At 32.0% G+C, this 18,318-nt stretch overlaps 1 protein-coding gene across 1 annotated transcript; it reads left to right on the top strand.

Moving 5' to 3' along the window:
* Positions 1-5,818: 5,818 nt before the first annotated feature.
* On the top strand, positions 5,819-17,057 carry LOC111057307. Its single transcript, XM_022345061.2, has 3 exons — positions 5,819-6,190; positions 12,919-13,077; positions 15,690-17,057. The coding sequence occupies exons 2-3, from the start codon at positions 12,926-12,928 to the stop codon at positions 15,880-15,882; spliced, it is 345 nt and encodes a 114-aa protein (XP_022200753.2). The 5' UTR covers positions 5,819-6,190; positions 12,919-12,925; the 3' UTR covers positions 15,883-17,057.
* The last annotated feature ends 1,261 nt before the right edge of the window (positions 17,058-18,318 follow it).

Raw genomic sequence — 18,318 nt, 5'->3', positions numbered from 1 at the left:
TATCGAGAGGAAGCTGTATTGACAAGAAGCTCTTTCTAATCAGCCAAACGGAAAGCTTCCTGTCCTGTCGTGCCGACTCGTCTGATAAACGTCTCGTGTGGTTTGGCCCTTGAGCGGAGTTTACCTTTCTTTGATTTCAAGTTTTCTTGAATTGATCCACGGCTGAATCATCCAGAAATCTCGTAGAACTCACTATACCAGCTGATTGCGTCTAGGCAAGATTCAACCTGCGCATCATAAAATGGATAAGTTTAGCTCTAGAAAATGAACCATCCTTGCACTATAAGGATCCGAAAGAATAATTTCGATCAAATGCAATTCAAGATGGCGGCTAAAATGGCGAAAATGTTGTAAAAAACAGGGTTTTTCGTGATTTTCTCAAAAACGACTCCAACGATTTTGATCAAATCTATACACCTAAAATAGTCATTGATAAGCTCTATCAACTGCCACAAGTCCCATATCTGTAAAAATTTCAGGAGCTCCGCCCGTACCCATCTATGCAAAATTTGATTTTAGATTTCCAATTATCAGGCTTCAGAAGCAATTTAAAAGATATATTTTAAATGGAAAAGATTGAGCATGAAAATCTCTACAATCCAGTAACATTTTCTCCTAATATTGAAAATAAGCTCGAAATTCGAGAAAATGTGATTATTCAAATGCAAACTTAATGAAACAGGCAACTGTTGATTCGATTGAATGGAAGAAATAGCAGAATCGATCTCGTCTGCTGATCAATCTTAAATTATATTTTCGAAAACTCGACTCTTATGCCGGAGGCACACGAGGCGGTTTTCGCCGAAATTTTCATAACGGCAAGGAAAGTTGTGTGAGGGCGCCACACCAGATTTTTTGAGCAGCTCTGCGAATAAACAGTTCCTTCTCACTCAAAGTGGCTTCCTCAGCGATTTATATTACATGAAAACTGATATCGCATTCACTATACTCAAGAGATTCAAGAGCCTCATCAAGGGAAAATACTTGATTACTGCCAAGAATTAATCCTACTATATTAAGCGAGCAATTCGCTTTAAAGGCACACTGGGGAGAGGCAACGAAGAAGATTTATTTTAATTAACTTAATCGGCGAGTATTAAATATATCTGGTTAGTTTTATATCTGGCTATTTTTATATATGGTTATTTATGTTTAACGAATCTCGAAAACGGCTCTAACGATTTTCACGAAATTTGGAACATAGTAGGTTTATGATATAAAAACTCAATTGCTCTAGGTCTCATCCTTGGGAAAACTCGCTGAACAACATTAAAAGGATAATTCATCCTTGGCTGAAACAGCTGTGGATAGTAAAAAAGTGAGTATGTGAAAAATCAAAATATCGCATCCCCGAAATTCATGAGATGACAGCCAGCTGTGAAAATATAAACTCGATCATTTTAGAGAATTGTGTTCTGTTTATCAATAAATAAAAATAACGAGCGAAGCTCGGTGCCCCGATATTTGTTATAATACGCCGTCATCCCCATGGTGAAGTTGTGTATCTTAAATTTTCGTCAATTTTGATTTTTTGCTTGTACCATCAAAGCATGTTGTGGTAAAAACTACGAAAGAGTAACTCGCATTGCTGCCATAATGTTTTTTCCACCTAACAGCACAAGATCCAGATTCTACGCATGTAAATTTTCGCATGTATTACTTACATACTATGTATTGTTTTATATGTTGATATGTAAGAATGTTAATATGTATTTATGTTTATTATACATTTATTTTTTATTATACCTATGTTATAAATTATTATTTAAAATTTTTATGTTGTAATTTTTTATAATTTCATATATTTATATTTATAAACGGTTCTCATATATTATATGTTTATATGTTCGTAGTGCATCTTGTGTATGTAAATGAATGCTATATTTATTTGTTTTTTTTAGTCTGAATTGAACATAATTAATCTGAACAATTATTAGTATGAATCTATCATTGTGCATGTTAGGCTGCTCAAAAATAAATAATAATGCAACTTACTATTAGTTGATGAAACTATTAGTATGTGGATTTGTAAGGACTAGTCAAATTTGCTTTCCCTTCTCCTGAAAAGTTGGGTATCTACAGTGACGCAACTTCACCAAATTACCATAGGGACGACGGAATGTCATTTGTTTCTTTATCCCTAGAACTGTTTTGCTTTATAATTAATCACGTATTATGATCGACTTGCACTGTAGTCATAAATAACATGAAAAAAATAACAATTGCATGATAAGCCACCTCTATTTGAAGCTCAAGTTCCTTGCTGAATTGCTCAACAATTACGTTGAACAAATAATTGATTCCACAACCAAAAGTAATATTAATAAAATAAAACACATCAATGTCATGTATGATAAATATTAATTAGTTAGTTTACAATAGGGTAAGAAAGTTTTGCCAAGATACTACAGGAGCATTGGATAATAAACAATATTTAATAGTAATAAATGTTAAATCTTACATCCAAGGAATCTGAGCTTCAATCAGGGCTAGTCCAAAGTCTGGGAATTGCCCGGCAAACACATAGCCTGTCCTCGTTTATTACCAGCGATGTGTATGCTGGACAGAAAGTGTGATGGCCATGACAATCATTAATATTTTTTTACTAATGTTGCACAGGGAATGAATTGCCTACATAAATTTATTGTTTACAGTAATTATCTAATCCGTATTATCTTACACTTACTAACTATCCCATTCAAGTGAAATGTTTTGTAATAAAATGACTGTTTATCTATTACTAGTTTACTGAAGACTATAACACTTTTTAATTCAGTTGACCTGATTATTTTTCAGATATCAAGTACAAAAGGTGAATGAGATGATCAGATTGAACTGAAGAAGGAAAGGCAATTAATCGGTTTTATAGATTACAATTTTCATCTATTGAATTCATGAATTGTAAATTTTGTGAAAGTAAACTATTTATTCACTTGTTTTGTCGTTGTCTCATCCTTCTCCACTACAAAGTAAAAAGTCTAATGAATGCAATGTATCAAGTTGGGATATGCCAATAATCTATAGTATCAGACTCATTACAAATATAGGAATTTGATTGTAAAATCTTACTTATATGGTAGTATGGACAGTTTATAAGTCAAATTTTGAATTTGCTTCGTAAAAGAATATAATGAATGGAATAATCTTTACATGCCTTGTTGCATTATTGAATAATGAAAATTGATAATGAATCTATAGTCAACTGGTTATTTGCGAAATTATGAAACTGTCAGCTTGTGTATTATATCATCAAAATAACTCTAGAAGAGTATAACCACAGCCTGTGTGATGTGAATACACTTTCTTTCAGTCCATTTGAAACAACCTCAGACTTGGAGGGATATGCGCAGCTGAAAAATAGAGTGAAATCAGCCAATTACAGTGATTAATAATCATAGAAAGAGGCGCAGTTACCAAGTGGTCGATCATTTACTCAGTAGATATAGTGCTTTGAGATAGGAAACTACTTATGCGTACCATCAGCTGTTCAACACTCATCTAAGACTGTAGAATGCTGTCCGCTTCAACAGGGTAACATCGCCGCCGCTGTATCCCTACTTTTCACTGCTCCGCATATATCCCTATAAGTTGGAGGTTATTTTAAATTGTCTATAGTAGACAAGTGTGGTACAATGGTTAATCATCATGTTAGCTGCCATGTTTAGACCACCAAATTCATAATGTAGAGTCCCAAAGAATGAAGCATAGGCCCAATTAATGATATATTCTACATGATGTATGGAGTCTAAGAAAGGATAACTTAAAAGATTTATCATAAATTCGACAGTCATGAGTATTAGGCCCGGTTCACAAAAGCCGGTTAAATTTTAATCGTGATTAATTTCACGAGAACCAATCAGAAAAGGTTATTTCGAGAAGAAAGCTTTTCTAACTGGTTCTAGTGAAACAAATCACGATTGCAATTTAACCGGCACTTGGAGTTTAGTATTAAGTAATGGAGTTTTACGGTGATATGATTGCCATAGGGCAATTGGGCCGCAACGTGTAACCTAATCACTATAATAGCTAAGGCGTCGGTTTTCAAATAATACTCACTATTGCTTACGTCTATTCACATTGATTTTACCAATCATGTAACCTATTTCAACACAAATAATATAAACACAAGGAATATCAGGGGTTCGATCATGACAAGTGATAGTGCAGTATTAAATAGGTACATGATTCACTAGTAAGAAACGAAATACGAAAACAAGTTAGTAGTAAGTATTGATATTCTTTACTCAAATTTATTTTAGTTGAAAAATGTACAGTTCAGATAATTGAGAATTCAATAAATAAATTTTGATCAGTTTATAAGTTTCTCCACATTATATTCAATGTCTAATTACTTTATTGAAAAAAGTCTTTCCAGTCAAACTTTACACTCATTTTACTGATTCAGATAATTACATATTAACTGATAACAGTTACTTTTGAAGCGAAATAGTAAATTATAAGCAATTTAATAAATTATGGTCGTTATTAAATTTGTGATGGATTTAATATCTTTAAGTTTTCTTACAATATAGTTTTCCTTTCGCATAAGGGATATCCTAGACCATCCTGATATTAAATTGAATTTACATAACATTAGTTTTTATTATAATGTGTTTTATTTGAGTCAGCTATCGTTATACTGAAAATTATAGTCAACTGAGACTTGACTTGAAACTATAAAAGTTAATGGATTAATTTGTAGGCTTAAGTTATATCGTTTAAATGGAGATAGAAAATTTTTGAAAGTGGGCTTCGTTTTGAATTAAGGTTTTCATAATGTAGAAGAACAAATATAATAACTATATAAGCTAAAAATAAAAATCCAAGTACCTATTTGTAAAATTGTTTATTCACAGCATGTTCCATAGCATAATAGCATAGGATAATGGCATCATAGCCAAAACATGTTGTGAGTAAACAATTTTATAAAAGGGTACTTGGATTTTTATTTTTATTCAAGAGTACCCAGCCCTAACGAGAAAAGACACTATAATAAGCAGTTTAGTGCTCTTTTACTGAATAATTTTTATAGCATAATAGGCTTATAATAATGGCATGAAGACACTATAGCAGACTATAAAAAGTGAAGACACAAATGATTCCACCGCAAATTATGCTGCATAACTGAATAACAAAACCCTATACAAAATAAGTTTTCACTTTTCACAAAATAAAGCTATATGGTAGGTAGTTAACATGTTTCATCCGATGTATGTGTGATCATTTTTATTAAAGCCTCCAAGGACAATCTGCCAATCCTATTGGTAGCAGATTCATTCACAGTTTAAATAATTAGTTAAATACTGCAATTATTTTGGCAAGTGGAATAACATACAATACCTTTGTAAATGGTCATGTTTTTACTTTTTAATACTAATTCCAATGCGAGTTCATTTTAAACAGTTGCTACTCAGAATTCAAAATTATTGACTGTTTGGTGCAATGAAGTGTGCCAACTTTGAAATTGCTTCTTCACAGGTTGTTTATGAGGTACAAATTGATTTGAATTTATCAAATTTTAATGATTATTGATTCAAAATTTCAAATTTTGACAGAAAATAGCATAAATAAATTGCAATTTTTATTCAATTATGACATATGTACTGTATGACTCAATACAGTCGATTCTTTCTATGACTTTCATCACTTATCAATAAGAAATCAATAGTGGCTTATAATTAATTTCAATCGTCATGAAATTATATGATTATATACGGAATTATCATTAATAATTGCAACTATTTCGAAGTGATTCTTTTCAATGATGCTACCACATGAGACATTATCATGGTCAAGTTGGCAACAATTTTTTCCTTCTTTCCGATTTTCGGTTTTTGACGAGGTCGTTAGCACCAAGCACGTTGCAAGTTAGCACCCGTTTATCTTCACAAACAGAAAGCCAGGTTATATCCTGTAATATCCTTTATTGTTTATTATAACGTTGGAAGTGCGTAACGTTGGTTGATATTTTGTCCACCAGAATATTATACAGCAGATTTTCCGATTTTCGGTTTTTGACGAGGTCGTTAGCACGAAGCACGTTGCAAGTTAGCACCCGTTTATCTTCACAAACAGAAAGCCAGGTTATATCCTGTAATATCCTTTATTGTTTATTATAACGTTGGAAGTGCGTAACGTTGGTTGATATTTTGTCCACCAGAATATTATACAGCAGATAATTATAAACCAGGTATTTATTTATTTAGTTTCAAACCTAGCTTTACCTAGCTTTATAAATTAGCTTTACTATTTTTTGAAAATTACTATTTCTCAAAAATGGAGATTTTTTGTATAGCTTACTTTGTGAAATTCATATTTTCACTCTCATTCGCATGGAATTGGGTATGGTATCTATTGTGGACATCAAAACTGCTATGACGGTATGTTAACATAATAATCAATGTGCTGAATATGGGCTGTAATGCCACATAAAACATGTATATCATTATGGGATACCTTGATCAAAGAAGTAAAGAGTTCAAATTCATCTTGTCAAGATTTTAAGAGTTAGAAAAACATCATTGTTTAACTAATGTAGTAACTTAGTTGGAAGATTCATTAGAGGCGTGTCGACGCATGGCTATAAGCATAAGCAGGCTTGTCGAAGCAGGAAGCTCATGACTCATGACGCATCGTTACTTCATTAGTAATGAATCATTACAGTTCTCACGGCTGAAGCACATAACCTATAAAGTCATTAGATTCGATGACTCATTGGATTTTTATGTTTTATGAACGTTATGAAGACAAATGAATTAGAAGTGTTTTCTACTATATTGCTTTCTCGATGCATATCTAATGAATCATCGAATCTGATGAATTTATAGGTTATGGCCAATGATGCCATCGTTGGCAAACCACCCATTCACACATTGGCCCTGGCCGACGTTGGCATTCGTTGGGCCAATATGTAGATGGGGCATTAGACATGTTTACAAGCTCAGTGTTCTATGAACATTATTCCTATAACTATAATTGAATCAATGTTGATATTCTAAGAATCCAACCCTGATTATGATGTTTGAAGGGATATATATGTATAGAAATTGTTACGAACCAAAGACTAGAAAGAATTATTGATCCAATTACTCAATGATATGTTGAATATTGAAATATTCATTCAGATACAGTATTAATAAAATTATATTATTAAAAAATGGAAGAAAAACTCAATGCTTTTTGTATATGTGCACGTATTTGCATTTGTGTACACGTATTTTATTTTGTACGTCATATCTCACAACTCTCTCGATCACTTTCTCAATATAGAATTTAATTGGGATGTGCCAGTCCCAGAAACAAATACTAACACTATCTCAAAATAGAAATGACGGGGCCCTTTAATACCTTATTAATTCAACTCAGATTATTCACTTTGACAAATTTGAAACAACAATATCAGAACGCATAATCTACTTCTCGAAACATTAGATAATTCCCCAAGTTATTATCTACTACAATATCAAATCATTATCTCGTATCAGCTAACCAGTTAACGTCATCATGATAAATCGGAACAAATCAAATCATTTATTTGCCATACAATAAATACATATTCAAAACATAATAAAAGAAAATACATAATTTTATAATCAAAAGTATAAAATAATTAAAATAAAAATTAAGCATAAATAATACCAAAATCATAATTAGATACTTCTCAATGGTAATCCGGCATCACCAGCAAAAGGAATCAAGCCTTGCCCGCTGGTGAGAGTTGCAATCAGCTAGTTACATTGGTTGTTTCCTAGTTTTATACAATAATAGAGAAAAAAATAATCCACGCTTTTAAATATGTTTTTATAAAATTAGATATTGCTTTCAATTGAAAAGAAAAAGTTTTCTCTTATCCAATTTTTTAGTATTTTGTAATTAATTTTTGCTTCCAGATCAAAAGGCAATTCATTTATGAATCTTGTACTTTTGATCTTTAGCTGTCTTCTAACTACTGTTAGTTTTGTTTTATCAATTTTATATTTATAGGTTGTATTTGGTCTAAAATCATATTGAACTATACTATTTGATAAAAATTTGTTTTTATACTTTATAATATATTTTGCTAAATTTTTCAAATACAATTACCTTACAGTCATCACATTAAATTCTTCAAATAGTAGATTAGTTGGATGCAATCGAGGTTTATTCTATATTGTTTCAATAATACACTTTTGAGTGATAAATAAGTTATTTAAATGACTATCGAAAGCCCCACCCCAGATTGTTATCCCATATTCTAATATGGATTGCACCAAAGCAAAATATACTGTTTTTAAATCCTGAAGTTTGAGTATTTTGCTAATTTTATAGAATTTGAAAGAAATATATTTGAGTTTTTTACATAAATAAGCTAAATGAAAATGCCATTTCAGGTATTCGTCAATAATTATCCCTAGATATTTTAGGTTGCTTACATTTTCAATACTTGGACAAACGCAGAGATTCTTGTCTGTCCACTCAGAGTAAAGTTTAATTTTCAAATGAATACTAGGCTTTCCTGCTGCATTTGCTAAGAATGAGACATATTTAGTTTTTTGAACATTCAAACTCAAAATGTTCAATTCCAGCCATTTTTTAATTTTACACATATCCCTTTCAGCAACCCCGAACGCATCATCCCAGTTTTTCCGCGCGAAAATTATAGCTGTATCATCAGCAAATGATACAAGTTTACCACATTCTAATTTTAATTTTAAAAGGTAGTTTACATAGAGCAAGAACAAAATAGGAGATAAAACGGTTCCCTGAGGCAATCCAAACGAAGTTAAAGTGACAGAACTTTTTTTGAAAATCTATTGATAAAATTTTTGACCGGTCTTGTAAGTAGCCTTTTTATTAGATCAAGGGCGATTCCTCTAATTCCCATTTTATCTAGTTTGATGAATAAGTTGTTGTGTGGAACCGTGTCAAAGGCTTTTGACAAATCCAAGAAGATTGCCAAGGTCTTTTCATTTTTATTTAAACTATTTGAAACAATGTTCAAAAAATAGGCAAGTGCATCATTTGTGCTTTTGTCCTTTTGGAAACCGAATTGGTTCATATGAATAATATTATAGGCCTACTTATTAATATAGTTCAATAGACTCTTTTTTATACATTTCTCTGCTATTTTTGCTATATTACTTAAAAGACTAATGGGTCTATAGCTGCTAGGGTTGTTTTTATCTCCACTTTCAAATAAAGGTTTAAAATTAGCGATTTTGAAATGATTTGGAAATATTCCTGTGCTAAAGATTTTATTTATAATGTAAGATAAAGGAGTTGAAATATATTCTGCTATGCGTTTTAATGTAATATTACTTAAGCCATCAAAGCCAGGACTTGAGCTATTTTTTCAAGTTTTGATTATTTCTTCTATATCTGCGGAACAAATTGGTTTCATGAACCAAGAATTTTGAAAATGGTGATCATGTTTCTCAAACTGTAACTCAGTTTCATCATTGGTTTATCTCTATATTTTGAGCATGTTTCATCCCAACCGATGCAAAATAGTCGTTCAAAGTATTCGCATTGATGCTAATTTTATCTCTGCCTGAATTTGTCTCATTTATAATCTCATTAATACACTTCCAAAGATTTTTAGGGTTATTATTGCACTTATCTATTTGATTTTTATAGTAATTTGTTTTAGCAGTTGTGATCAATTTATTTAAGACTTCTCTATATTCTTTTAAATCTTGTTTTTTTTTTAATCTTAAAAGGCTAATGTTGAACAATATTCTATCTCTCTACAAATTCATAATCACAGAACAATAGCCTGCAAGCTTGCACTTTCAGATTAGCCTTCAATATTGTAGTCATAACGTCCAACTTATATTATTGATTCAATTATCTATTACGTTTTCAACTAATTTCCCGTTTGTTTCTACAACTGTTGTTTATTCTATATTCCTTCTCATGCTCTTCTCCTTCTTTTGTTTCATTTCTACTCTCGTTTATCTTTGACAAAATAATATAATTACGATTCACTGTTCTACTCTAATTTCCATTGTTCTCATCGTACAAATAGTCCAAGGAGTATTTTCTTCTCTTCCCAACTGTTACTTTCTCTCTCATTGCATTCTCTCTCATACACACTTGTTGATATCTACACTGATTCTCTCTCTTTCCAACATACACTTCCGAGTCACCTATCTCTCTTTCAATTATTCAGGTCAGATCTACTCGCAGCCTTAGCTTAGTCGAATAATAGAACTAAACCATGAAATGAAATACTTCCACTAAGAACTTCTTATTGATGGCCAATTTCCCTATCGCCCTCTTAAGAGCCAGCATAGTCGAAAATGCCTACAATCAAGAACTTCTATAACTATGGATGCCCGATCCATGTTCATAACACCAGATCATCCAACTGTGTTATCTCTCTCATTGAATTTCCCGAACTCAACCTCACCTTGGGATTCCCGATCCCAAAACCTCTCAGCCCCGCTGAGATCGTCGTCACCTCTCGATAATACCGCCTGTATTATCCTTACCTAAGTACCGCTAAGTAAAAAAAAAATCGCATCTAATCCATGTTACCTTATTTACCAATTTCTGCCCATAATAAACCGAAATCCTCAAATTACAACCTACTCGATCCAGCCGTAAAATGAGTATTCAGTTCAAACGGGCGGAAAATCATACCATATTCTTTCATCATTGCTCTTTCATATAAATCACTTCATCATCTCAATCTCTCGCAACATAACAGTTTTTTCCTCGAAATACAACTGGATATAAAATCAACTTCCTACCTCCTTGGACTATCTCTCACAAAAAATAATTTTAAAAAATTCTACACAATATTTTCCATGACAAAATATGATAATAAAAATCTGTCAAAATATAGCATTACAAAGTTTGCAATGCAACAAAAATCATTTATCTCTATTGAACAATGCGTTCTACATTTTCTATATTTCCATCAGTCTGGTGCAATGTTGCTAGCTTTTGCAGTCACCGGAAAACTCATATATTACAAATTTCCATTCCATTGATTTTAATCTTGAATCGAATTTCACTCAGCAATATTCCCAAGCTCAACAACGGATAACTGCCTTTCATCTTCATAAAATGTTAACTACAAAATAATTTAATTATAATTCAATTTTCCGATTTCAAAACTCCTTTCATAACATAAACTTACACTTTTCATCTCAAAATATTTCACGTATCACACTTACAAGGGTTATGTTATCACAATAAAATTGTATACTTCATGTTCCTGCTCGTGTTTCTAATAAACTATTCATTTTGAAACAGGCTGTTTTTTCAATACTTCTTATCAATCCTCAAAACTACTGATTAATCTGACATTTGATTGTCATTTTTGCAGACAAACCCCACACACACACATGAACCCATTTCTGTAACCGGTGGAGGCATTTTTAACCCTTAGACCACACCTGACATCATTTCTGTAACCGGGTGATATATTTGTCTCTTGACTTGATTAATCTTCCAAAATATGAAATATATAAGGATACATGTGGTTCGATAGTCATTCTTGCAGACTATACCACCGCTGAGCACCAATGTAAACGGAGGAGGGTGTTTCTTCTCTTCTATAATATTTACCAAAATTATGCTATCAAATATCTATTTGACTCCTTGATTGGTTGGTAGCTTTTAATGGACTCGTTCATTCAAATTCAAATGATTATCATCATTATCTAATTGTCACCTATTTTAGCAACTAGCAACTACGAGCCAGGAACTTCAATGAAAAATACTAATCAAATTCAACTTCAGGTTTATTGAACTCTAAATAGGTAGAACGAATTAATAAAAGTCAGGTAACATGTCAAATTTTCAAACAGAACAAAGTTATTCAGCAATCGTTTCAGGTCAAGAAGACATACTCAATTTTTAATCTATACATTTTGGGAACCTGCTAACTTGCTGCATTTAAATTTGGGCCTCGGTCATTCTATGAAACTAAATTTTGAGCTTAATAAGAAAAACAACAAAAGTTCAGCACTCACCATTTTAACAATATTCAAACTTGGACTCTTCAGAAACACTCACATACGCTTTAATAAAACTCACTATACTTGAACTCACACGCACAAATAATTTCCTGATTCTACTCCTACTAACTCTATAAAATTTGGTTTCCTATTCAACTAGATAAAAAAAATTACTGATAACTGAAAACTTAACAATTTGTCCCTCTGAATGGGAAATGGACCCATTCCGAGGACAGAGGCTCGCACACCGTTACATTATGTTTTTCTGATTACGTTTCAATTCGAACTGTGTGTGGCCTTTTCACTGAAAATTATCCCCCCTCCACGAGCGTTGAGCCTAACTTCCAGTGGAAAAGCCAAAGTTGCAAAAAGGTCAATGGTCGTACAATTCCCAAATACAGTAGCTTTTTCGCCAAGAAATTGAAACTGCATTTCAAAAATGCACGAAAATTGCTTTAATTTCCACAACTAAGCAACAAGTTAGCAAATTCAAACAAGACAGAGTCAGTTCTCACACTAAAACCGCAGGGTTCAACAAACAGTAAAAATCGAAGTTCATTCCAGTTCAAAAACCTGAAAAAAATATAAGATACACAAAAACAACTACAATAATACCAATTCAATATTCACACTATTACATATGTATTTGTGTTTTATAGATAGATCCCATTCGAACTCTCAGAACAAGACGAATATTATAAAATTGAAATGCGAGTGTTCGTGGCGCACCTATACAAGTACAAATCAGTTTTCAATTTTACTCCAATGGTAAGGGGAAAATAGCATTTTGTAGTTTGCAAAATTTTAATGCGCTACATGGTGGCAATTTTTGAACTACGTCCTGCGGTAGCCTTAATTACAGTATGCCTTCATTACAAGGCATAACAATACGGTAGTTACAAAAATTATATTGATTAGCCTTAATTACAGTATGTTATATTTATTGCATGATTGATTTGGCTTTTTGCAGATTCAAAATGTTGGATCTGACCAATGAAGTTATTGGAAATATGTGGCGATACTGCTGCACAAGCTTCCATAATGGCGCTGGAATTACTGTGCCAATATCCGTATTTCTAGTATTGATTTCATTATATATGGCTTTCGTATTCGACTGGACTAAAAAAAGGTGTGTATCATCTATGTCATACCAGTAAATACTTATGGGTGTTTATACCCATAAGGTGTATATGGGTGTATAACTGAAGTAATGTTGTTAAATTTGATAAGGTGTTACTGGTAGAATTAATTTTCCAACCCCTTTTTAATAAGACTTCAAAAACATTAGTTCTGTGAAATTGAGTTCCAGGTTACTTGTAAGGTTACTTTTCTATCCAAAAATATCCAATCCATGTAGAATTATTATTTCATGCATTGTGAAGGTTCAATTAATTTTACAATTCATATCATTTAATGAAGTCGGTGCTTAGCAGAGCTAATAATTTCTCTATTTTTGGGAATCCGATGAAAACATTGAAAAAATAAAAGCAATAGTATATTTCGCACCTAGGGCCGAAAATGAGACTTTTCCGGCTCGAAATCGGTTTTCAAGTCCGAGGCCGTAGGCCGAGGACTAGAAAAGATTGAGAGCCGGAAAAACATTTTTGCCCCTGGTGCGAACGCTATTTTTCGCCACACAAAAATAAACAATATATATATATGAGAATAGTTGTTTACTAAGCACTTCCGAAAGCAGAAGTGGAAGGTGATAGCTCTAGCAAATCTGAGGTAATCTGAATATCAGGAAAAGTATTTTTATTTTTTATTCTGATTTGTCTAAATAACCTAAAAGATGATGTTCAATTATGTGGGAGGTTGAGTTTATACTTTTTTATTCTTACAAATGACAATAAGATGATATTATTATAAATGTTTTAATTATTGAATAATGAACACAAATAATGAAAAGTTTTTTGATCAGCGGTTTTTGATCACCTTTCTTAGTTCCATGTTAGCGGCTGGAAAGGGTACTCTTTCCGGCCTAGGCCGGAAAGAAACCTGTTCTGACGTCAGACGAGAGTCGTCTGCAAACAATGTCTTTGGGACTATGTTTTAGGGACTGGAAAACAGCTGCTTTCTGTGCAGTGTGGCGAAAAAGAATAATATTAAGAGTTTTAGCAATAATAAATGGGTTATTTGTACTTCTAGGGAGAAAATCAAGATTTTTGCTGGTTACCTTTGGAGCCAGCGGCGAAGCCAAGGGCTACAACTTCCCCGAGGAAGAAAAATTCTTAATTTTCTCCCGTAATGTACATAACAGTTTCTTCCATCATCATTAATTTATAAAAATTGATTTCCTATTTAAGTGATAGATTTCAGGCTTCTTTTTATAAGGGTTCTCTTTCTCATTTTTTGAAGGTTCAGACAGGTGTACCCCAGGGTTCCACACTTGGACCTAGACTTTTCATTGGTTATACTAATGACTTGCCAGCTGCTAGAAGTAATGGAGATATTAAGGCTTTTATGTTTGCTGATGATCTGGCAGTCCAGATTAAGTGTGAAAAGATTATTACCAATTTGAATGTATTGGGGCAGATTAATGCGACTATTGAGGACTGGACAGCTGCTAACGTTCTTGGTCTCAATCGAGATAAGACCGAGTTGTTAGATTTTGACTTGGGTTGTAAGACAGATATTAGTTATGTCATATTTCATGGCATCACATTGCAGAGTAATGTGAAATGGGAAAATCATATTTTTCATTGGGTATGAAAATATCTAGAGGCATTTTTATGGTATGTAGATTGAGAAATATTGTTAGCATTGATGTGTTGGTAGCTGTATATCATGCTTACATTCAATCACACCTGTTGTGTGGTATTTTGGCATGGGGTAGAGATACCAATATGAAGAAACTTTTTGTTGTACAACAAAGGGCCATAAGGATCATTTGTAAAGTAGATAGTAGAGCACATTGTCGACCTCTGTTTAAAAAACTAAATATTATGACTGTTTATGCTTCGTATGTGTTTTTTACTCTTGTAAAGTTTTTGTAAAATCAACGGTTTCTGAGTTATTTAAGAAACAACATTTTAAATGGCCGCCATTCTGTTTTATGAATTTGAAAAATTATCATAATTTTTTTAGCTTTGTCTAGTTGTTATATATAAATGATAGTGCAAAGTTTCAATTTCGTATGTTCAACCATTATTTAGAAAAAAAATAATACGTTAAAAAGCAAAATGGCCGCTGTGTGAGTAACTGAATACTTGCGGACAATTTAAATATGATATTAAGATATGGTTTTTAGCCAGGAACAATGCCCTAGACCCTAGACCCTAGGGTAGGCAGTTCGTAAACACCCTGTTTACCCAATCACATGAAATTTAGCAAATACAGAAAAATACCGACTCTGATTTTCTTGTCTTATCTTTCTTACCAAGCTTTAACTCAATAATATTTTGAAGTCTAACTATTATTTTGTTACAATGATAATACTAAAAATTAGGAATCAGTGGTTTCTAACTAATTTTTAAGAGCCACCGCCTCCTACCAAAAATCCCTTGGTGACCTACCCACTCACTACAAATGTATCATTACTGACGAATTCACCAGTATTTTCGCCGTAACAATTTCCATTACAAGTAATATTTTTAATCGTAATTCGAAAAGCCAAGCTCAATTTAATGTTTAGATTCTCTGGTGATTTTATCTATGTGTGCTTGATTTATCAATGTATTTCTTTCCACAATTGCCGTTCTTTATAAAAACTTTGTAACAATTTTTTGGTTTTGTTTACAGAGAAACGAGCCTTCAAGCAATTCCAGAAAATTACGCCATGAAGCTGAATTACACTGAAGCTGTCCCAAAACATCACACCATGTGTAACCACCGTCTATCCGGACGGCATGTACTGGGCTGCGTGCAGTGTGAACAATACGCAAAAGGTGTGAGGGTTTCCATCACGGATTTGAAATACATGAAATTACATTAAATACTTTGTCTTGTAAATACATGTAAAAGATGCTCCGCTATTAGTGCCACTTTGAACATTAGTGTCAATATATTGTTGTAGAAACATGAAGTACCCTTTTTTAAAACATTTAAAACAATTAGTTTCGGCCATTTTCAAGATCATTTAAAGAACTTTTAAACAAGTAGTTTCGGCCTTTTGCCATTTTCAAGATCTTTTAAATGCGAAACTATTTTTTTGAAATGTTTTTAATAGAAGAGTACTTTATATTTTTATATTATGTTTTTAAAAAGTAGCACATACAAGTTATTATTGCAGTTCTGATTTTTTATATATGTTTAAATACATATGAGAAGTCTAGAACCAATTGAATCATAGTTAGAATGGCTGACTTTTTCTGAATTTTTTTATGTTAATACCTTAATGACCTTTCGACCTTTTATGTTTTTAAATTTCTTGCTATTTATACGCAAATTAAGAATTTGAATATAGTGACTGGACTATCTTTGAATCTTGGAATTTTTTCCAACTTTAAGGCTCTGCAACAGGCTAAAAAAACTTATTACTGGTGATATTTTTCAAAGTTTCACAATTTAAATTCTACCAAGCTAACAAAGTGAAAAAGTTTACTAAGGACATTTTTTTCTGACCATTACTTTTTGAGATATGAGCGCCTAAAGTATAAATTATTGGGAAACATAATTTCAAATTTGGTAAGAGATAAATTCATGAAATTTCAAGGTTTAAAATCTTCATGGTATCGTTGATTAAATAAAAAGAAAATTTCAGTTTTTGAAAAAATTATTCCATTTACAAAAAAATGACTCAACTAAAAGTTATTTTGGTATTTTTTTTTGTAAATTGAGTAACTTTCAAAAATTGAGTAACTTTCAAAAATTGATATTTTAAGGAAATTTCAATCATCAATACCATGAAGAATTTATCCTGGAAATTTCTTACCGAATTTGAAATGATCTGACCAAAGGTTGATAATACAGGCCTTCATATGTCAAAAAGTAACGATCGGGAAAAAATGTCCTGAGTAGACTTTTAGCTTGATAGTATACAAATCGGAAAACTGTGAAAAATATCACCGGTAAAAAGTTTTTCAGCCTACTGCTCAGCCTTCTTAATGAAATGATTCAATGGTTTGGTGGGTACAGGCAAGTTTTTGTTGTTTTTTCTATTTTATTTTTGCATTGAAAGAGGTAATTTTATTTTGTCAAATTATTACGGTAGTAATAATTATTATAATTTTAATCAAATTATTGATTTTTTCTCAAACTGCATAGTATACAGTATAAATAGCGCAGCATCTTGTCAAAATGTCTATCCATGGGGCGCCCACATTACGGCATTTTTGTAAATAACTTGTAAGACTGTAAGGGCGTTAACTTTAATACCTAAGATGTTAAATGACTAGAAAAGCTCAATATTCGATTTTTTTAGGGCCGTTTACCAGTATAGATTGCTAAACTCGATCAAGTTAATCCAGTTTAAGTTAATCTGAAAGTTTAAACTTGTATCGGTTTTCTCAGTGCATTGACTAATCCAGTTTAGCGTCGAACTAGTTGAACTAGTTTAGCGTCAAGTTGGTAATAGAATGTCATTGTTTAAAATATCAAAAAGGCTGATTTTTACAGGGAATTTATTATTTGTTTACAACTCATCAGTACCGTACATTGAGGTTATATAGCTACTCCGTTTTTCAAGATCCACAGACCTGTAAGCTGTACGGTAATGAAAGAGAAAATCGATCAAGAAATTCCTCAAAAAATGATGAAATATGCAATATTACTATTAAATGCAAATTTATATTTAGTTAGCACCAACAAATATATTTTAGAATTTAAGATAAAAAATTTGATTTTTTTAAGTTTACATCCACTACAGACTTCCTCGTTTACTAAAAAAAACTTGAAAGCAAAATTTCTCAGTTAAAAACATACTTTCTGATGAAAGACCACTGTTAAAAATTGTCTTATTTCCTATCAAGTGCATTTAATCAAATACTAAATTGGCAGTTGCTTTACTCAAGCAAACCCGGTTAAAAATTCTTCATCATCCCAGAAATTAAAATGATTTGTTTTTCTCAGTTTTAAAATTTCTTCACAGTCATCTTTATGAATCGCTTTAATAACTTCTATCAATTCCTCCATAATAATTATTTTTACGTTCACATAATGATTTACTATAACCCTAATATTATTGTCTTCAGCAGTATTGAAAACAACCGTCGAAAAATAATTTACTATCACCTGTTTCCCCATCAAATCTTTACAGATGACAAGTTAATCCAAATTATTTGGTTTAAACCTCCGGCTTTGGAGGTTTAAACTGATACTGTGCAAACGGCCCTTAGAAGCTATTTTATTGAAGCAACAATTTTTTTGCTCTATTCAAGCAATTTCACTTTTTTTACAACTTTTGACTACAATTATAGAATATTTTTTTGTA

This window comes from Nilaparvata lugens, chromosome X (genome assembly GCF_014356525.2).
Source record: "Nilaparvata lugens isolate BPH chromosome X, ASM1435652v1, whole genome shotgun sequence".
Taxonomy (NCBI): Eukaryota; Metazoa; Arthropoda; class Insecta; order Hemiptera; family Delphacidae; genus Nilaparvata; species Nilaparvata lugens.
This window is presented reverse-complemented; position numbering and strand designations above follow the sequence as displayed.